This window comes from Arabidopsis lyrata, assembly GCF_000004255.2.
Source record: "Arabidopsis lyrata subsp. lyrata unplaced genomic scaffold ARALYscaffold_7, whole genome shotgun sequence".
In the NCBI taxonomy this organism is placed as follows: domain Eukaryota; kingdom Viridiplantae; phylum Streptophyta; class Magnoliopsida; order Brassicales; family Brassicaceae; genus Arabidopsis; species Arabidopsis lyrata.
This window is the reverse complement of record NW_003302549.1, coordinates 4,112,771-4,134,763: the sequence shown is the minus strand read 5'-3', so window position 1 is coordinate 4,134,763 and position 21,993 is coordinate 4,112,771. Positions and strand designations below refer to the sequence as shown.

Here is a 21,993-nt window from a genome sequence, read left to right as displayed (position 1 = left end):
ATTTACCCAGTATTGGTGGACATACATTAGAAAGCATTCAAACGACTTTTTTTTTGTCAAATAGCACATACATAGCTCAACACATAAATACTATAGTCAAATACAAATTTGAGGAGATGATATGCCTCTTTGTGAGAAAAATCTCGAATAGTCCTCAGACTTGTGCATATTTACGTTTTTACCCCATCTATTTTATTTATTTGTTTCATGGCCCCTTTTCTCAAAGATAATTGTATTATATGATTTAGGAAGATAACAGGCTAATAATAGTCGGAATGCGTTTCCTTTTTATTCTCCTCTGCTAGGACTCCAAAGAGAGGGAGAGAGAGATGACAGAAAAACGTGGTCAAAAAATAAAATAAAAATAACCAAAGCCACCACGCTTATGCATCCACCTTAACACTACAAATCAAACCTAAGTAAATAAAAAAGTACCACTACTAGGCTTCTTGTCTTTAAAACAATTCTACACTTCTACTGCTCAAGACGACGTTCAATTTCACGGCCACTACACGCTTAGCTTTCCACCTTAAATTACATAACCATAATTTAAAAGAGAAAAGAGCACAAGCCTCTTTCCCAAGGCCAGAGACTCATCGCTTCCTCTTCTTACCGGACTTTGCCTGACTCCCCTGTGACTTGCCTGCTTTCCCTTTACTCGCTGTTTCTGGCTCCTTGAGTGTCTCTTCAGATTCTGACTCGGAATCGCTCTCTTTGGCCTTGGAAGCAGATTTTGCTTTACCCTTTCCCGTCTTGCTTTTGGCCGGTACAGATTTCACAGGACCCGACTTGGATTTTGAAGAAGTTGTTGTCTTTGAGGGCTCTTCCTTTTTCTTGGATGAAGCTTTGGATTTTCCAGCTTTCGATACGCTGCTTATATCTTTCTTTGACTTGCTGCTTCCTGATTTACCAACAGTTTTGGGAGTTTCCTCTTCCTCGCTCTCCTCCTCAGAGTTCTCCTCTTCTTCTCTGCCAGCTTCCTTTGATTTGCTCGCTGTTTTGTCATCCTGGGACTTCTTGCTGGACTTGGAAGCAGGAGCAGCTTTAGACTTGCTTGATCCAGCTCCACCACCCCTAAATACATCAGAAGCACAATATTACTTATTAGTAGAGAATTCTCTTAGAGACTTCAACACTGGTTAGCTATTTGCTTTCAGTTTCATATACTTTTTAGCTGATGAGTTGTCCATCTTTGATTGCTTGCCTGTCTTAGCTTTCTTCCTCAGGGGCCTGCATGAAAAAGTACTAAGCTTGTTCATCGCAAGAATGGCAAAAATTCATATCATTTACAACAGATCATCACATCTAGCTATTCCTTCCAGTGCCACATGTGCCACATAAATAACGGAACTAGAGAAGAACTAGAGAAGTAACACGTACACTGTAGAGGCTTCTTCATCTTGACCCGACTGTTCAGCAGCTTCTTCATCCTGATGACAGAAAGTGTAAGTTACAGAAATGCGAAGAGCAAAAAAAAGCCAGAGATGGATGAAATATAATGCCCCACCTGAGAAAAGTCTGATTCATCCAGAGGACTCCACTTCTGAGTCTTAAGATTCAAGATTTCTTGATCTCCATCATCGTAGATAACCTGAAAACGAACATGGCAACAGCATACAATAATTAGAATACAATAGAATAGCCTGAAACAAATATGTATAGCTTAGGAGAACATTCAAAAGGCTAATGGTTGACCACAAATAAATCAGGTAAACCAAATAATCGAGGAGACATAAAATTGGCTTACCATATGTCTTTTCTTAGCAGCATCATATGAAGTGACCTCACCTTTATAGTACCTGCGGTAAAAAACACATTACTCATTTGCAAGCGTGGAAAACAAAAAAACTTAGTCCAGATTCTGCTGTCTAAAGGAACAAACATAGAAGTACAGAACAGAGGAAATGTAAATTGCCTTAATCAAATATAATTCCTAAGAAGAAAATACAAAATGCTTACGCTTGATCCATAGGCCACCAGACTTTGACCCTCGATCCAACTAAACTTTCACCAAGGTTTTCAGACGCCTGCCAAGGAATTGATTCGGTATGAAAAAGTATACAAAAAGAAAAACTCGTACAGAGCACATGAAACCAGTACAACTAATGGATACACGTTTAAGAGAAAATTTCTTCAACTTGAAGAGAATAAGAGCTGCTCCCATGCACAGTTACTACAGCAAATGGCAATTGGTGAAAAGAAGAAAACATACCTTCCCTTGGTCTAAACTTCGTTTTCTCTTTGTGTTTGTATTAGGACTTTCTTCTACCGTTTGCTTCGCTTCTTTCTTTGATTTTGAGGCTAGCTTTCCAGAGGAAACAGCTGGCTGAAAACACAATTCAAGAATATCGGTAAGAGGACAAGGACAGGGAAGTCAGATATGTATTCAAATCAATACAGGTCAGGGAACTACTCACTTTTTCATTATCACCAGATGAAGTGTGTAATGACTCCTCATCAATGGCTTTCCCACGTCCTGGTTTTTTCTTTTCCTCTTTTGGCTTTGTGGATTCTTGTGCATAATCACTCCCAGCTACCTTTTTCTCTGACTGCTTGGCTACTTTTGTCTCAGATGTGCTTTTCTTTGAAGGAGGAACAATAGGCTTTGTTTTACTTGACGAAGCAACCTTCTTTCCAGACTTTTTTGTCACGTGAGGTTCAGATGTGTTTGGTTCTTCAGAAACTTCTTCGGTAGCAATAGAAGCAGCAGGTTTGACTTCCTTTGTCGAGCTCTCCTTTTTCTTCTGGTTTGCAGTTTTCTTAGGGCGGCTTTGCTCAAGAAGATCCTCGGCCCTTGATGGAGAACTGACATTGTTAGTTTCATCTGCTGATGTCTTAGATGGTAAAGCCTGCACACTTATATTCTTTTCATTCTCAGAAGAAGTGGCTGCGTTAACAGATGAATCAACAGGAGGCGAAGTTAACACATCCTTGCTGTCCAGGTGTTCTGCAGGTTCAGTCTCCTCTTTGATATCTGAATTTTTTGATGAATCCGCATGTTTGACAGAACTGGATTGGTTTTCTTTTTCCTCAATTTGATGTTCAACATCAGGCTTCTCTTCTGTAGTATTATCCAAGTCAGTGTTTCTAGGATTATCAAGTTGTTGCGGCTCATCTTTGGCACTCGTATCGTCTTGCTTCTTTGTGGAATCAGTATCAACCGAAGAATCATTCTGTTGCGCGACACCATTGCTAACTCCAGACTTACCAGATTCATCCTTAGGTGCATCAGTTCGCTCAGGGGTAGAAATTTCTGCTGCCTTCTGTTTAACATGTTTTGATTGGAACATTAAAATCAATAAACATTCTACACAAGCGAAAAGAAGAAAGGCATCTATCCTTTTCATACAGATCAACCAATTTCAGGGGTTAGGGAAAGAAAAACACACCTCTACTTCCGCTTCCCTTGATATATGACCTTCGCTATCCTGCAGAGGAAAAAAATGGAATAACAGTATAAGAGTTAATGTAACTGGAAGACCTGCATAACCACCATAAATTGAGGCAGTGCGGCAGTAAACAAGGTGAGAAATAAGGCTTACTTCTTTTTCATTTGCAAAAACTTGGTCCTCTTGCAAAGCACTGAATGTCCCTTCACATATCAAAGCCACTATGTTACCATACTTATCTAAAGGGACACCCGAGGATTTCACTGCTTCAGTCAGATAAGTTTTGAGCTTGCTAGCACAGTTACTGAGAACTTTTTCTGCCAACCTCCGTGATATTTGGGAAATCTGATGATAAGTTGAAAGATTTAAGAAAATAGCATTGGTTGCTGATATAAAATTAGTAGACCACCCATGTCATACCTCATCATCCTTTTTAACATAATGTAGAAATGGTGAAAGCATCTCTGAAGGTATATCCTCGCTTTCTTCTAAAACAAGGGTCATTATGTTCTCCATAGATGAAAATACATTCGCTGAATGATGGTCCCTGAAAGGGTAAACAAATTCAACATCAGACAAACATGATTATTGGATGTTGTACAAGCAAACATAAGCAACACGCAATAGACTAGTTGTGAACTATATTGCGAGTACATAAAGTAAAGTAGCACATCATAGTCCATGGAAAATGATATCAAATGAGAACAAGAACATCCATTAATCAAACGTGACACAAGGAATTAAAGGAACAACAGGGAAATAAACAAGTAGACAAGTCCATGTCTGTGTATTTTCTGGACATTACATTACAAGTTGAAAAAAAAAAGAGTTTAATGCTAGCATAATAGATATATTAGCGTGTACCTTATAGCCTTCAGAAAATGCTGGAACATCTCAATAAGAAGCGCATCACACTCAAGATCCAACATCACAACACATGATCTGACCTTAGCCACAGTTTCAAGAATTGAGATCCTTTTGGTATAAGAACGACTAGATTTGTCAACTAGATCTTCAAATGATGATACGATCAACTTGAATACTTCCTGCGCATGAATAGATGAAAAGAGTCAGTAACCAACCGGTATAATGCCCATTCCCTTCAGAAAAAATACCAAACAATTACATACCTTCATCTGGTCATCATCATAAGGAGCATCCGGAGCAGTTATTCTTGTAATCTCACTGATGCAGGCAGCGACTGCAACCTTCACATCGACATCCGAGTGCTTGAAGAGTTTTCCACCGACTAATCCTTTCATCAATGGAGAGAGTGCATTCTGCATTGAGTCGGGAGGTGACTGTTCAACCTCCGACAGGGATACGAAAAGTTTCTGCAGCAAGAAGCATAAGAATCATCAAACTCACAAACTCCAAAATCCCCACCACACACTTGAAACTGAGTTGAAAAAAATATGCATCACCATTCAAGAGAACCAGTTCACATCACATAAGAGTTCAACAGTAAATAAAATCACATTCGCTGTAAACCAGAATTCAACAACAATTCCACCCTTAATAGATACATGCTTTTAACAACGCAGATTGAAGGAGTATTATCTAGATTCTACCAAAAACTGAGAAACAACCGTAACCAAGATCTAAAAGGCAGGAATAATAGCATTGAGTAGATTCACAGAGCAAAAAACGAAGGAAACAGTATAAAGAGACAAAGACGCAGAGCAATAAATCCAGAAATCGACAGTCAACACATGCACAGACTTAGCATTGCCACGAATCCGGAGAAGAAGACCAAAAGAAAACACAAACATAGAAAAGGAGATGAGAGCTCACGTCAAGGAAAGAAAGAAGCTCATCGAGTGAGGAAGGTGGGTCAATAAGCTTTTCTCCAGCTTCAAGAATCTGATTCTCGAGATCTTTATCAGAATCCGACATGACTCCTTCTCCTTGGTTTCTGACTCGTTTCGCTCTTGCGTATCTACAATTGAATAGATCTCTCCACAAACCCTAGATTCGAAAATACAGACTTCTCAGCATGAAAAACCTAAAGCTTCCATCGATTCCACAAATGGAAAGAGATGAGAAGACGGATTTTGCGAAGAAACTAGGAGAAATTTTCCCCCCAAAGTCACTGAACAACACGCTAGGGTTTTTTCCTCTCCGCTCTCTCTCTTTTCTTTTTTTCTTTGTTCTCTCTCTCTCTCTCAATCTTAACAGTTTACAGAAAAACTAAAGAAAAAAAAAAAAAAAGTAAAGAAAAATAGGAGAGCCCTCAAGCGCCGTTAAAAAGATATATACTACTATAATCTTTAAAAAAAAAATTGGGAAGTATTTAATTTTTGGTGTACGGCAATTTATTAGTTGGTCGTCTATTTGACGAGATGTGTTTCTTCATTTATTTTCTCTTTTTTAGAAAAAATGGAATCCAAAAATCAAGGGAATCCAGTATTGCGATTTTTTTCCTTTGGTTTGGATTTCACTTAAGATTATAAACTCAGGTTAGCTCATTATGTGCTTTCAAATCCGATTTTTATATGATTATTATTATTTGCTTTTTTATCAACCAAATATAAAAGCTCACATGAAGCATATGAAAAAGGCAAAATGAGTATAGGATCAAATCTTCAATATATATATATATATTGTTAACTTTGTAGTTAACATATTAAAAAAAATAGAATTTGGTAAGATTCAATTTTAATAAGATTTTGTCACTATTTACTTTATACGATTCTATATTAGATTGTTTTGATAATAGCAGTGTTCTAAAAAGCGGTCTAGGCGGTCGTTTAGGCCCCGACTAGACGCTAGGCTCTCATGCGACGCCTAGATTACCGCATTGACCGCCTAAAATCACATAGATCTTGTTTAATGTATTTTTTCAATTTCAATTAGAGATTTATTTTTATATATAGTTATAAATATTCATATATTTTTTAATATAAATATAAATAAATGTTTTATCTAGTTTTTGTTTATAATTTCATAATTTTTAGTTTTATATAGATATTTTATATAACTTTTATATATAATATTATATTTATAATTTTTTATGTTATAAACGTCTAAACCGCCTAAAAAATCGCCTAGGCCCCGATTAAGCGTTCTAGGCGCTAGGCACTGGGTCACCGCCCGCTTAGCGCTTAGCGCTTTCTTGAACACTGGATAATAGGTATATTTGGATGTTTCAAATCAATCCAATGTTGGAACTTGGAAGTAGGTATAGATAGAATTCTAAAAAAAGAAACATAGATTATTAAATTTGTCGTTAACCGATCGAATGACGATCCAATCGTTTTAACATGAAATCATATATAAGATTCAACGAGTTTAAACTAGATGAAAGAAAGAAAAGTATATTACGCCGTTTAAAAAAAAAAAAAAACTGAAATCGGAATCCAAAAGCAGATAAATAAGTTTTGAATTTTGTAAGATTAACACTATATATTATAGTCATTGTTATCGTATGTACACAACTACACATATTGACGGCCTCCAGTTTACTATTAACCTTTGTCTCTCATGTCTCTAGCTAATTAACACTTTGTAATATTGAGGGCCTCAAGCGTGTCAGCCCAATAGCTAGGCTGCTCAGAAACCCATATGTTAGACTAAATGGTTTAAAGTCAAAAGGTAGGCCCAAATCAGATTCACTGGCATCGTCGTGAAGCCCAGAAGAAGGTTTGTATGCAAACCATAAATATAAAAATAGTGATAATTTGGTAGGTAGGCTACATCCTCTCACAAACGTATTCTTCACTCAGAAAGTACATCACTAGATCGCAAGAAAAAAATACGTTAAATGTTGTCATCAATTTTTTTTTTTAATAGATAGTATTTTCTAGTAAGACCTTATAGAAAACCCATCTAAGCATATTTTCTGTGAAAAAAAAAAAACACATTACTTCTTATACCAAATTATAGTGTAGTAAACAACAATGTTGAAATGATAAAAGCACTTGTATTAGTAGGCGTCGGTGTAGGTGAAGAGCGAAGACGACTCTTATTGGGGAATCGTTTGAGTTCGCATGCATTCCCACGGAAGAAGACAGCAACAAGTTTAAGTGGTTACAGAGACTTATACCCGTTTCATATCGAACCACTCTCTAACGGTGTGAATGAGAGCCTGAGAGGATTCTACGCCTCTCTATTACTAATCAGTCACTTAGAAATAGTCAAATTGCCAGGTATTTGTAACATGTTTAAACTATACAGTAAAAGAGGACAGATATTTAACCCCCAAAAAAAGAGGATAGATACGAGAAGTATATACAATGTGATATTTAAATATCAGATCGAACTATTAGAAAAGGATTATACTAATATGTCAAATTTAGATTACTCGAGTTGACAACACTACCTATATTATAGATAGATATTGGGAAATGAATTGGCAATAGATAAGAATGTTGTCGATATTCATAGACAGCTAGTGCAGCTTTTAGTAGCCGAAGAAGAGTGTTCTCCATAACATTAAATCATATCTAAACTTAAGTAAAGTAGACTCTTTAATGAAAGCACTCACACTCCCACATGCCTCTCCCACCTTTCATTTATGTTGTTAATTATTTTAGACGTGTACTATTTCAAATTTGGACCATCCTTAAAAACTTGTAGGGTTTTTACAATGTACACATCGATGATAAATTGATAAGCATTACTCTTTTAACAAAAGAGAAAAATATAAACCTACTCAAGTTTTTTTAAGGATGACTCAATAAAGCGAGGAAAAAGATATTTACACCATATAATAATAGTTAAAAAGCTGATAAAATTGGTAAAAGTAAAAGCTAACAAAGTCCATAACTTTATAACATACTTTTCACACTAAGCCTAGTAGACCAATTGCCTTTTTTACTTTTAACAAAACCAATAACTCAACCAAAAAAAAAGGTAACTCCACATGAACTACAACACAACGACACACCGTACCTTGAGTACTATGCATTATATTAGATTGTGTCTGAGCAAATTTGTCGCATACCTCAGAAGCTGATGAGATCTACCGAAGCAACAACACTCTTCTTGTTTTTAGCTCCTCTTGTTAAATCAGCTCATATGTGTCTTTCTCTCTATTATTTTTGTAGAAATGCTTCATGAATCATGATGACACCTGCAAGACGTGATGCTTGATTATTTTATATCCATTATAAATGAATTTGAGTAAAATTTTCGCTACAAAACAAAAGAATAACAAACAAAAATGTAGTTAGATCGACAGATCCAATTTACACCACGCCGCCACATTGTTTATTCAGGCATATACACTATTTTATATTCGAAAAACAACTATAAAAATAATCTATCAAAAGATTCCAAAACTCTACTATTTGGAAATATATTTTACAGAGACATAAATATAAAATTAAATACAAACAATAAAAGCAAATGCAAGAGTGGACCAAGCCATACTTCAAAGGAAGAAAATGACCGACACTTTAGTTAAGGAAGATGGGCAATATTGTAATTTTAAGATTCGGGCTATGTGGGTGGGGTCTCGAGGAAGACTAAAAAACTGGTGAAGTGCATGTGAGAGACTAAGTCAATGCCCCCTAATCTCACCCAAATTTACATTTTGATGCCACTGTCAGTGAGTGACAGACAGAGCATCAAATCAATAAAGCCTTGGGAAGAAAGTTAACAAACTTATCAATGTGACAATCTAATTAGTTAGCAATGTTGAGACTAATGATGAAGACTTACATTTTTCAAAAGGGTAGGCTCTTTGAAGTGGAGCTCAAACTTAGTGACTTGAAATGCTCTGAAGGAACAAAGTCTTGTGGCAAATTAGCTCTCTTCACGATTCTCTTCATATTGCTCTGTAAACTCTGTTGCACTAATTGCTTCACGGCTTTCCTCTCTTCGCTCATCATCAAATCGTTTTCCTCGTGGTCCAAACCGTTGTCTCTGGTCCCATAGATCGGTGCGGATAAGGCTCCGCATGATCCGGTACTATCCAAGACTTGCTTCCCTTTGTCTACTCTAAGACACTCTAATATCCTCGAGGCTCTCTTTTGTGCCAATGCACTTCCTAAAAGGGTTAATTCAAGCAACGCTGATTCGATTCCCGCCTCAATCATTGCTTGTCGATCTCCGTATCCCTTGTGAGCCATCAACATTAGAATGTAAGTCGCCTTTTCTTGGCATCCGGGAGAATCGGTCCAGTTCAGTACATCGACTAAAACCGGGAATGCGTCACACACTAAACTGATTGCTTTTCTTCCTTCTGGGACAGCCACTAGATTGCTCAAGATAGCGAGAATCCTCTCACTCACCTCCATATCTCCCAATGTGTTCAAGAGATACGTGATCAAATCCGTTTCAAGTATGAATGAAACATTTGGTTGATAGATTGACAGATTGTAGAGAGCTCTCAAGGCGTCTTCTCTCGCTTGTGAGCTGCTTGTTTCATCCAAATTCTGAAGAGTTTTCACCAGGAAGATTATCGCTCCCGAAGAACCAATGATCGGTTTGTTTGAATCTAAAGCGCTTAATCCAAGAAAATTGGCAACCACAGCCTCTGCAATTTCTTGATCAGGAGCGTTTGGAGACTCAATTAGCTTCAGCATTTTGTGAACAGCACCTGCTTTAACAATGGCTGCTTTGTTCCTGCAAAATCTTCAGAATCAGGGAAGGTCTAAAATGGATAAAAGATTGAAATAAATGCTTCAAGTTATGCACATTGTTCCATACTTCATAATCACTCCAGGAAAAAAATAAAGGTATAGAAAGTGACTTAACGAATGAATCCAACACAAACACATAAATTATTCCGCCAAAACAAACAAACAAAAAGATTCATATAGAACATATATATAAACAAAACAACAACAATGGCAAATAAAATGTCATGTAAGATTAAAATCTTGCAATGGAAGTGAGACTTACGTGTCGTTACCAATCCCAAGATTGAGCAGAGCATAAAGCGAATCGATCTGAGCATCTACGATTCTCGAGTCGTCGATCATACTAACTAACGGCGGAATCGCACCGAGCATCGCCAACGTCACTCTCGCCTCCGAGTCTTCCTTAGCCAACAACCGTACCTCACTCGCCGCCGTTAATTTCTTCCGATAGTCTTCGACGTCATCGTTATCACCACGCGCCGCCGCAGCTGATTGTAACTCTCTGACCACGCGCTTCAACACCTCAAGAGCTTCTTCTTTCTTCTTCGTCTCAACATCAGCTTCAACCTCAGCTAGATTCAACAGATCACAGAGCTTCTCTGATTTCTTCGATTTCTCCTCGAACGCTACGCCGTTCAACGCCGCGCCGATCGTGTTGGCTTTCGCATCCTTCGATGCGACTGTTGACTTCGCCGTCACCGTCACGTAACTTCCTTCATCGTCCTCTTCCCGGAGCTCGTGACGGTAACGTGAGCTACCGCCACAACTAACGGCGTCGACGATCTTTCTGCGGAATGTGGATCTAGAGAAGGTGCTCCAGAGACGGAAATGGTTGCCGGAAGTAGAAGAAGAAGAAGTGGAAGGAGCACGGTCAAGAATGAGAGATCCGATGTTATTCCGGTGACATTTAGCCATTGTTGTTAATCTCCGATCAGTTCTTTTAAGCTTAACCTACATTTGCACCACCAGCAAGCAAAGAGAGAGAGTGCGAAAGAATTAGATTTATTTGTTTGTTTATTTGGAAGCGAAAACAGAGCGAATGTTGACTGTTGATTACTTCTTTTTATAAAGAAAATAAAAATAAATTTACTTATTGACTAGAAATTCACCGCGGGGCTATTTTTTTATGAAATATATTATTTTAATATTTATGTTTTTGTAAATATTATAGGATATAGATTGAGTTGCTTTGAAATTTATTAAGATTGTCGCAGTTAAATATATTTGGAATATTTTTAATAAAAAGTATTATAGTTTGTTGAATGTATAAGAATGTTATTTGTTATTATGTCTAACTATGTGTATATTGTTAGTTAAGTTTTATTTTATATCTATTAGATTTTAAATTATTTATATTACTAAAAACATATCTTAATGTACTATGAATATCCAACACCAAAAATTGCATATTTTATTTTATAACGGGTTCCACAGATCACAACATCTCATAATTTAGAGATCTCGAAACTTTGCTAAGCGTTGCAAAAAATTTTATGGGCCCAAATATTTAGAGATCCCATACGAATAAAATCCAACCAATGTAAGAAGCCCATATTAGTAATAAAGCCCATTTGGCCGAGGAGACTAAACGATGGAGATCGTCACTGGTTTGGCACGGATAATCGCGGCGACAACAACAACAATGGCTTTCTCTCCTAATCCTCTCTCTCTAAGCGTCCTCGATCCTGCTTTCGAATCTTGGCTCCGAGATTCCAGCTACCTCGAGCTCCTCGATCACCGCACCTCTGCTGCAGCCGCCGCCGCTTCCTCCTCCGCCTCCGTTTCATCCTCAGCTGCCGCAACTTCTGCGGCGTCTGACGATGAACATCCATTACCGGTGGTTTCTTCGCTTCTCTTTTGTCTCGACGCGTCACTGTCTCTTCTCTTCTTACAATTAACCCTTTCTCCAAGCTCTCCGATGATTTTTCCGGAGATATGCCACCGTGGACCACCGGTTTCTTTGGCAATTGTGACTCTTATTCGTTTCCAACGTCTTCTCAGCAAGCGAGAATTAGAGTTCATGAGTAAATCAAACGATTCGCTAGGAATTACACTACGTTATTCATCGTCTTCTTCGCTTGTGCACTGTGAGGACCCATTACTCTTAATTGGATAAAGGCTAAAGCTTTAGACATTGTTTGATACAGTTAAAAAGTATGAATCTTGAAATTGGGTTGGAATTGAAGTGTTGAATTTTGGTGTTTGTAGATATCAAATGCATTGGTGAGATTGTTAGCAAGCTTAGCCCTTTGGGTGCTATTCAAATAGTGCAGTGCCAGATGGAAATTTGATCGTCACCCTTCCATGAGGAAATTCTCGATGCAGTCTCCAACAGCTTCATTAATTTCTTGAATGTCCAGGTTTGACTCTGAGATAGCTTGATACCCAAAAGTTCTTGTCTTTTGTTTACAGTTTGAACAGCAACATCTTTAGAGACCTTGAGGAAACATGTCTGATTCCAATCCACTGGGTTCTTCACTACCAAGCGTCCTTCTTTTTTTGGAGAGGTAAGGACTTCCCAAGCTAATCTTGTTCTTCATGTAGGATTTTTATCTATATTTGAACATCAAACTCGTAAATTGTCTGTGAATAAGAGATTGGTATTGAAACAGATTTCTCTGTTGAATCTGAAACACAGTAGCTTCTTTTTTGGATTTGGTGATTTTAGTTGCTGTGAATGAGAGGTATTTATAGTGGTTTAAGAAGATAATAGGGATATGTGTGAGTGAGTAGAGAAAATCTTGTTGAGCAAGTATACAATCTTTAAGAAAATATCACAATTATGGAATAATGTAAAGGAATTAGAATTTAGGTAAGGAATATGCCAATTATCAATCGTCATTGTTACTCTCCTTATCACGAAAAATCTTACCATAAAAGATTGATCTATCGATAAGGGAAACAAAAGGCTTAAGTGAAGATTCGAAGAAGATTTGAGGAAGATATGCGGTAACAAAGTGACCCCATATAGGGTTAATGCGAGATTTTGGTAACTGAATAATTAATGTCGTTTAAAATTTTTGTTTTTGGCAAAGATCCGATTGCCACAATTTCGGGTCAATTGGGAGCAAAAAACCCACCCAACCAATGGCATTCTTTGTAAATACTTCCCAACCCCAGGATTTATTTGCTAAAAGTCATCCAAAAATGTATATATAGATTTATCAAAGAATCTAAGACCGTGTTTGGATGGAGGCTTATAATAACTCGCGGATAGGCTATTCTTTTTTTTTTTTTTACATCTGAAACGGATAGGCTATTCAATCAATTATTTTAAGTCATTTCTTTTTTTTTTTTTTCCGTCTGAATTATTCCATTATATAATACGATTGAAGGATACAAGGGTGGGATGCGGTTTTGGTACACAAAGCCGGCAAGAGATAAACTCTTCCAGAAACAAAGCCGGCGGAAAACAGATATATCCCCGGAAACTAAGCCCAAACAAGGGAAGCAGAATGGAGATAACTGGGATCAAAACCCCAAAAGACAAAACAAAAGCAAGACTAAAAATAACTCTAAAGATAAAGACTTGCCATAAAACTAGCTCCCTAGAACCAAAATGATCAAAGCCAAACACAACACACATCTGGCGAATCCTCCTATAGTGAACCAATACTACCTTTCAAAACAAAGTGAACCTAGGCTACCATTCTGGCAAGAGAGAATCAAGATAAAGCATCTAAACTCCCATACTACTCCCAAAAGCGGCGATATCGACTTAGCGATGATTGAACGCCTCATTAGAAGCCTTTGAACCGACCAGACCTCGATCAGGTCTTAAACGTAGAAACAAGGAGCGAGACAATTCTTCAACCGGATGAAACCAATCTCAAAAGAGAGCAGCACAAGATCGAACCGGGAAGAAAACCATAAAGACCACCACAAGAACCAGGGAGCAAGAGCAAACAAGTCCAAAAACCAAATAGAGATCAAGCTAGTCACTACAAATGTTTCGGGTAAAACCATCCAAATCAAGGAAAGGATACTACCAACCAACAAAACACAAAGAGGAAGCAGGAGAGACGAGAGAGGGACTGAGCCACCGAGAACAGAGCCGCTGTTGCTCAGATCCGTGAGGGAAGAGACAAGACGAAGATCCACACCATGAGGCATAAACGAGAACGGCGACTCCATCTTCACCATCTACCTTAAGGCACCTCGAATTCAGTCTCTTAGAACCAAACCTCTCTAGATCTGAGATTCGGCACAACCCAATCCACCTCACCAAAATCACCACGCTTCACAGCCGAGAAAAGCAAATACAATAAACAAGAGAGGGGAACCGACGCCGGCGCTGTAGGAGCCGCCACGCGCCGGTCCGATCTAGCCAAGACGGTGAGTTGAAGAAAAACGGCGATTAGGTTTTAGAGAGAAAAAATCTCGATGTCCGAGCTTTTTGAAGTCATTTCTTTTTATGTTCGTTTTCTATGTATATTGACGATTTTAAAAATTGATATCGTTTATGAAAAATTATTTGAAAGTACAAGAGAAGGGTGAATGAGGCCATCCATCATTGATTTCAACCGTTCAAAATTTACAAATGTGTCAGGGAAGCTTCTACATTTCTACACAAGTCCCATCATTTTGATACTAAATCAGTAAATTGCTACTACTACTATTGAGGCTTTTTCTTTAGTATTTTTATAAAATATTTCATTATAAGAATTTTTTATTTTTTTAGAAGAACTCCATAGCTCTCTCTATAACATTTCCAATAAACCACCGTGAAAACATTTTTATTTTATTTTTCAAAAAATGTTTAGACTCTTCTACGATTGATTTCCAAAAAATGCTAAGAGTTTAAGAACCCTTTGGAAATGTTTGTGTATTATTTTATTTTTAGGATGTTTCTACAAAATTTAGTCAATAAACACCTAAAATAACTTGTCTTAATAAAAAAATAATAATAATGCAAATTTCATGCTGCACAGTGGACATCCATTGGAAGTATTTGAGAATGATTTAACTGTGTGTTGTGTTGTTTGGTCACATCACTATCTCAAGTTTCAAACCTTCTTCTACAGTTCTATTGGTACGCACTCAGCCCACTAGGCCTCGACAAAAAGCAAATATTCAGATTTTTTTTTTTGTGATATTTGCGGATATCCAGAAATTCAAATATCCAGATTTTTTTTTATGATATTTGCGGATATCCGTTCCGATACATCTAAATATTTAAAAAAAAACAGTAAACTATATAAAATAACAAAATATCAGATATTCAAAGTTCTTTTTTGATATGCTTTCAAAATATGTTCCAGAAAAACAAACATAACCATTGTTGATATCACATATCAAGAACATGCCATCAAACTAATTCCAAAAACCAAAACCCGATAGTTTAAGATGTCACTGATCAAAACATAACATAAAAGAAAAAATGATCAAACTAATATCTTAACATAAAAAACATAAACCAAGTGTTCTTGGTCTAGTGGTTGCCACTTGTGGAGGAGTTGCCCTGTTGGTCTAGGCCAGGGATCGATTCCCCGCAAACGCGCAATTGTTAGATCTCCACTTGGTCACATGAATATGGACCCTTGCTTTCGGCTCATTTGCATATCCGGAAAGAGAGTCTATCTGTGGGTTGCACCTCCTCCAAAGGATTAGTCTGGACTCCTCCATAAGTCTGGGATTAAAAAAACATAAAGTAGCAACAATGCCAACAAATAGATAAATATAGCTTTCCCATCTCTGGCAACGCAAATCTGCCAATTGATCACCAGAGATATTATAAAATCATTATAACATAACTCTCATATATAAGAGAAGAAAATGTACCAATTTGAAGATCTTTCGTGATTTGTTTCTTAATATCGAATGAAGCTGAATAATTGTTCAAATATGAAAAAATGAAACGAATTATTTGTTTTTTTTTTCTCTTCTCGCAAAAAAAAAAAAGTTATGGACATCTACTAATCTTCTTTCGCAAATGAAAGAAAGTGGAGATCGTTGAGTTGTGAGAGAAGTGAGGAGATCGTTGAGTTGTGAGAGAAGTGAGGAGATCGTTGAGTTGTGAATAGGCAAAGGAAATTAAATTTGCGAAGGAACGTAGAAAATTCGTACAATCATTTATATTCCAACTAGTTACATCGACGTATCCTGACTGTTTATTTCTTCCTCTCTGTTTTGGTCAATCAATCTGCTTGCAACAATTAATGTTTAAAAAATCTATATATATAATAGGAGAGTCTTCTCTGCATCTACGATATCCACATCATCATCCACCTAAGCATATATTTAATTACAAATAAAAAATATAATTTATTTAAAATGTTCATTCAATAAATATTTATTTTAAGTTTTGTTATTTATGATTAAAAATATTTAAGTTAAATACAAATAAATTAATATTATAAGTAAAAAACAAAGAAATATAAATTTATACATAATAATATAATGTAGTCTTCTCCCCATCTAAGCTATCAACATCATCATTCACCTAAGCATGCATTTAATTAAAAATTAAAAATATAATTTATTTTAAATGCTCATTCAATACATATTTATTTTTAGTTATTGTTATTTATGATTAAAAATACTTAAGTTAAATATAAATGAATTAATATTATAAGTAAAACACAAAGAAATATAAACTTATACATAATAATAGAAATTAAATTTTAGCGAGAAAATGTTTAAGATTAATCATATTTAAAATTTTATAAACATTTCCGTTTTAAAATTAATATATTTAAAATCAATATGATGGATATTTCAGCTAAAATTGATATATTCAAAATCAATATGATGGATATTGCAAAAATTGTATGAAAGTTGAAAGATCATACATTTATTAGCTTTCAAAAAACAAATATAGTAATGAATCATGAAATACTTAAAAATCAATATGTTGGGTAATTCTAAAATTCTATGAAAGTTGAAAAGGCATACATTTTTAGTTTCTTAAAAAACTATATAGTGAATTAGTGATGAATCTTATGACATATTACTAATTGAAACAATAGTCGATTATTTTGTAAACTACACTAAACAAAATATTAAAATATAGCTAAATAGTATCGTGTATAATAATTTAAAACAAACTAAAATATAATTATGTATACTTTTAATATTTTAGCTTTTTATAAATATAATATAAAATTTTATATAAGTAAATGTATAAATGCATTTGATAGTAATACAAATATTATGCACTTATTAAAAATATAAAAGTTTATTTTAAAAATATCAAAAAGAGGTAGAAAGAGCACAATTGTAACATTGAATTTAATAAGATAGAAACAAAAAAAGTAAAAAGAAAGATAATAGTGACAAAATTAGTCTCAGAAAGCTAAATTCCTAAAGAAAGCTAAATTCACATTTAAAATATCACATTTGAGTTTCTAGAATTATAAAAAAAATGTTATTCATAAGAATTCATGCACTGAAAGAGAATATATAAAATGAACGGTCATAGGATACTAAGTCAAATACAAAAAAAAACGTTTAATATATGTAGCATATTATAAATAGACGTGTACATCTATACAATTATCACTTATAACATTTATATTATATTTATATAACCGCTTTTTACCAATAGAATTACATATATATTTTAAATAGTATTTAAATAAAATTTTTTTAAAATAATGTAATTTACAAAACTATAAAAAAATTGAATATATATTATTAAACCCACGCGTTGCGTGGATCCATTCCTAGTGTGTATTAATAGTAGTCGCTTTGTGGTCTTGTGATGTGTGCCGATGTTTTGAAGTTGAACCAACTACAAGAGTGATATTTTCTTTTGAGCGATTGATTTTTAATTTCGAGCTTTTTTTGACCTACTATTTTTTTAAATGGCAATCCTTTTTTATAATAAAAATTAGATAAAATATTATTTGTGAAAATCCTTAAAACTAAATTTAAGGGTTAAATTTACGATACATGAAAACGTATTGAATTTATATTACCACAAAACTTACGTATTTAAATTTAATACTTAGGCTTGAAAACATTTTTAATAAAAATATTTTGTATGGTAAAAAACTATTAGATCAAAATCAAAACAATTTACTTTAAATAGAATTTGTGAAAAACCTTAAAATTTAATTTAAATGTTAAATTTAAAATACGTGAAAAGTGTTGAATTTATGACACCGCAAGACTTACGGACCAAAAAGACGGGATGCTAAATCCGGTGTGTTTTCACGTATTAAAATCAACACTTAAGTTTGAATTTTTTTAATAAAAATATTTTGTAAAGTAATTAACTTTTATTTAAAAATCAAAATAATTTACTTAAAATATTATTTGTTAAAAACCTTAAGTGTTAAATTTGAAATATGTGAAAACGTGTTGAATTTATAACACCGCAAGACTTACGGACTAAAATGACGGGATGCTAAATCCGGTTTGTTTTCAGGTATTAAAATCTAACACTTAAGTTTGAAAACATTTATTAAAAATATTTTGTATAGTAATTAACTTTTATTTAAAAATAAAAACAATTTACTTATAATATTATTTGTTAAAAACTTTAAGTGTTAAATTTAAAATACGTGGAAACGTGTTGAATTTATGACACTGCAAGACCTACGAACAAAAAAGACGGGATGCTAAATTTGTTTTATATATTAGTAAAAATCATTATTAATTTTTAAAATGAGTTTAACTGTTAAATCTATATTACGTGAGAACATGCCGAACTTTGAACACCAAACCTTACGAATCAACTAAGGACATGATGCCTAGGCGCGGTTAGTTTTCGACGTTTTTAAAATTTAACACTTCCACTAATTTTTAAAAATTGATAGTGAAATTAACATGGTTTTGGTTAAAAGCGTTATTTTATTAAAGTTTAAGTTGTAAATTTGTTTTACATTTTAGCAAAAATCATTATTATTTTTTAAAAATGAGTTTAAGTGTTAAATCTATATTACGTGAAAACATGCCGAACTTCGAACACCAAAGCTTACGGACCAACTAAAGACAGGATGCCTAGGCGCGGTTAGTTTTCGACGTTTTTAAAAATTTAACACTTCAACTAATTTTTAAAAAGTAATAGTAAAACTAACATGGTTTTGGTTAAATGCATTATTTTCTTAAAATTTTAAATATTAAATTTGTTTTAAATATTAGTGAAAAGTCATTATCAATTTTTAAAAATGAGTTTAAGTCTTAAATCTATATTACGTGAAAACATGCCAAACTTCGCACACCATAGCTTACGGACCAACGAAGGACAAGATGCCTATGCGAGGGTAGTTTTTGACGTGTTTAAAATTTAACACTTATACTAATTTTTAAAAAGTAATAGTGAAATTAACATGGTTTTGGTTAAAAGCATTATTTTCTTAGAGTTTTAAGTGTAAAATTTGTTTTACATTTTAGTGAAAAGTCATTATCAATTTTTAAAAATGAGTTTAAGTCTTAAATCTATAGTACGTGAAAACATGCCGAACTTCGCACACCATAGCTTACGGACCAACTAAGGACTGGATGCCTAGGCGCGGTTAGTTTTTGACGTTTTTAAAATTTAACACTTAAACTAATTTTTAAAAAGTAATAGTGAATTTAACATGGTTTTGGTTAAAAACATTATTTTCTTAAAGTTTTAAGTGTTAAATTTGTTTTAAAATTTAGTAAAAATCATTATAAATTTTTTAAAATGAGTTTAAATGTTAAATTTATATTACGTGAAAACATGCCGAACTTCGAACACCAAAGCTTACGGACCAACTAAGGACAAGATGCCTAGGCGCGGTTAGTTTTCTACGTTTTTAAAATTTAACACTTGAACTAATTTTTAAAAATTAATAGTAAAATTAACATAGTTTTGGTTTAAGTGTTTAAGTGTTTAAGTGTTTTCTTAAAGTTTAAACCTTTATACTTATTTTAGTTTTTTTAAAGTTTTCTTAAAGTTTAAACTTATTTTCTTAAAGTTTAAGTGTTTTATCTAAAATATCTAAAAATTTAACACTTGAACTAATTTTTAAAAATTAATAGTAAAATTAACATAGTTTTGGTTTAAGTGTTTAAGTGTTTTCTTAAAGTTTAAACCTTTATACTTATTTTAGTTTTCTCAAACTTTAAACTTATTTTCTTAAAGTTTAAGTGTTTTATCTAAAATATCTAAAAATTTAACACTTGAACTAATTTTTAAAAATTAATATTAAAATTAACATAGTTTTGGTTTAAGTGTTTAAGTGTTTTCTTAAAGTTTAAACCTTTATACTTATTTTAGTTTTCTTAAATTTTTCTTAAAGTTTAAACTTATTTTCTTAAAGTTTAAGTGTTTTATCAAAAATATCTAAAAATTTAACACTTGAACTAATTTTTAAAAATTAATAGTAAAATTAACATAGTTTTGGTTTAAGTGTTTTCTTAAAGTTTAAACCTTTATACTTATTTTGTTTTCTTAAAGTTTAAACTTATTTTCTTAAAGTTTAAGTGTTTTATCTAAAATATCTAAAAATTTAACACTTGAACTAATTTTGAAAAATGATCTAGTTTAAGTTTTCAATCAGAAGTGAAAACCCTAAAAAAATGTTTTTTTTTTTGACATCAAAATCATTATATTTTATTTATTACAAAAAAAAATAGAGAAAAAAAGGTAAGAAAGTACCTGGAGATATCCTCAGGCGGCTTGTGGTTGTTCTGAAATTTGACATATCACCAATTCTCTTCAATATCCTCTTTGTTCCTCGTAGTCTCCGGTGAAAGCGGCTCGGTGGCTAGGTCATAATCCGGCGAACTGAAATCGATCTTGATTTAGAGAGAAGACGACAGAGGATTGATGGAGATCATCATTCAATCAATGAAACGACGTATCTGCAGAGATCATCATCGGATTTTACGTCATCAATGTCTACTTGGGATCATCATCAGCGTTGAGAGACTGCGGATTTTACTTCATCTCTACTTGAGATCATCATCATCGGAATTAACAGTCTCTTTATAAAGACTTTGCTCGAGAAGAAGAAGAAGCCAGAAATAGAGAGTTTTGATTTTTTTCTGTCAAGGAAGAATTAGAAGAAGCGTTAAGAGAATGCGTGAGAGAGAGAGAGAGAGAGTGTTTACAAGCAAAGATGTTCAAAAGAAAAAGGAAATTCACAGAGTCTCTGTATTAAGACTTTCGCTCGAGAAGAAGAAGAAGAAGCTTTGATTTCTCTGAAAGGGAAGAATAAGAATTAGCGTTGAGAGATTTATTTATAAGCAAAAGAGGTCCAAAAAGAAAAGGAAACTAATAATCACAATCCTTAACGGTCACATAAAGATTTCCTTTCTCTGTAATCACAATTAACGGTCACATAAAGATTTCCTTTTCTTTTCTTTTTTTTGTTTTTGTTTATGTGAGAGAATGTGATGAGTTAAATTAAGGTGAAGATCTCTGATGGTGCTTATAATATGCACGAAAGAGGTAACTATATAAAGGGCTTCGAAGAATCATAGATGGATTTTGTGATCCGATCCTCTTAAGTATACACTAACCACGAGACTGTCAGTATGAGAGAGCTTTGGATAGACTTCAAGGTCCTATGTACGTTGGGACAGGCTGCATCTTCCGCCGAGAGCATCATAATGATGATGATGATTGAGATATTTAATCTCTGCTTCGATTCCAGTAGCTGATGGTCTAGTACAACGTTTTTGGTGGTACTTGCACTCCCAAACCTTTTGTTTTGCAGAGAAGAAGCAAAAAGGAAAAGACTTTTGGTGATTAAAAAATGCAGTGCAAGGATTGGCATATGGGTTGTTCTTATACGAGAGCCCATTATCACCAAAAAACACTTCGGTGAGTATTTTTTTTAAAATCCTCCAAATGATATGCGTGTTTTTACGTCAACTTACAAGGTCTTTCAAAGCCCAAAAAGGCCACAGGCCCAAGCGTAAAGAGAAACATCCTTCTCTTTTTGCGAACAACTCCCAAAACCTGCATTACAAACCCAACTTAAGATTGAAACATTTCGGTGAATATTACACATCTCACGGTCAAGATTAGTATGTGTATCAAACTATCAATCCAGTAAAAATAATAATAATAAAGTTTATGTATCACAATAACTACA

The 21,993-nt window shown here is 34.2% G+C and overlaps 3 protein-coding genes and 1 pseudogene across 5 annotated transcripts; 1 reads left to right on the top strand and 3 right to left on the bottom strand.

The window, feature by feature from the left end:
* Positions 1 to 334: 334 nt before the first annotated feature.
* On the bottom strand, positions 335 to 5,614 carry LOC9303344 (ABC transporter F family member 4). 2 transcript variants are annotated; one of them, XM_021018263.1, is made up of 14 exons: positions 5,184 to 5,614; positions 4,520 to 4,723; positions 4,254 to 4,435; positions 3,810 to 3,936; positions 3,543 to 3,734; positions 3,390 to 3,428; positions 2,418 to 3,260; positions 2,213 to 2,326; positions 1,960 to 2,027; positions 1,748 to 1,799; positions 1,508 to 1,591; positions 1,381 to 1,430; positions 1,168 to 1,230; positions 335 to 1,074 (listed from the first exon to the last, which is right to left on the bottom strand). In XM_021018263.1, exons 1-14 carry the CDS (start codon positions 5,283 to 5,285, stop codon positions 594 to 596), a joined length of 2,601 nt encoding a protein of 866 aa, XP_020873922.1. In that variant the 5' UTR covers positions 5,286 to 5,614; the 3' UTR covers positions 335 to 593. The 2 variants fall into 2 exon arrangements, with proteins under 2 accessions (XP_020873922.1, XP_020873921.1); XM_021018262.1 differs by having other exon boundaries at positions 2,418 to 3,263; positions 5,184 to 5,564.
* A 2,352-nt stretch (positions 5,615 to 7,966) lies between these two features.
* LOC9305379 (U-box domain-containing protein 7) lies at positions 7,967 to 11,020 on the bottom strand. Of its 2 annotated transcripts, none has more exons than XM_021019801.1 (3): positions 10,239 to 11,020; positions 9,054 to 9,959; positions 7,967 to 8,463 (listed from the first exon to the last, which is right to left on the bottom strand). In XM_021019801.1, the coding sequence occupies exons 1-2, from the start codon at positions 10,889 to 10,891 to the stop codon at positions 9,059 to 9,061; spliced, it is 1,554 nt and encodes a 517-aa protein (XP_020875460.1). In that variant the 5' UTR covers positions 10,892 to 11,020; the 3' UTR covers positions 7,967 to 8,463; positions 9,054 to 9,058. The 2 variants fall into 2 exon arrangements, with proteins under 2 accessions (XP_020875460.1, XP_020875461.1); XM_021019802.1 differs by lacking the exon at positions 7,967 to 8,463 and adding an exon at positions 8,606 to 8,934.
* A 392-nt stretch (positions 11,021 to 11,412) lies between these two features.
* On the top strand, positions 11,413 to 12,316 carry LOC9303343. The gene is made up of 2 exons (XM_002869261.2): positions 11,413 to 12,063; positions 12,185 to 12,316. The coding sequence occupies exons 1-2, from the start codon at positions 11,568 to 11,570 to the stop codon at positions 12,265 to 12,267; spliced, it is 579 nt and encodes a 192-aa protein (XP_002869307.1). The 5' UTR covers positions 11,413 to 11,567; the 3' UTR covers positions 12,268 to 12,316.
* A 3,072-nt stretch (positions 12,317 to 15,388) lies between these two features.
* LOC110226837 lies at positions 15,389 to 21,796 on the bottom strand (annotated as a pseudogene).
* Between the last annotated feature and the right edge of the window lie 197 nt (positions 21,797 to 21,993).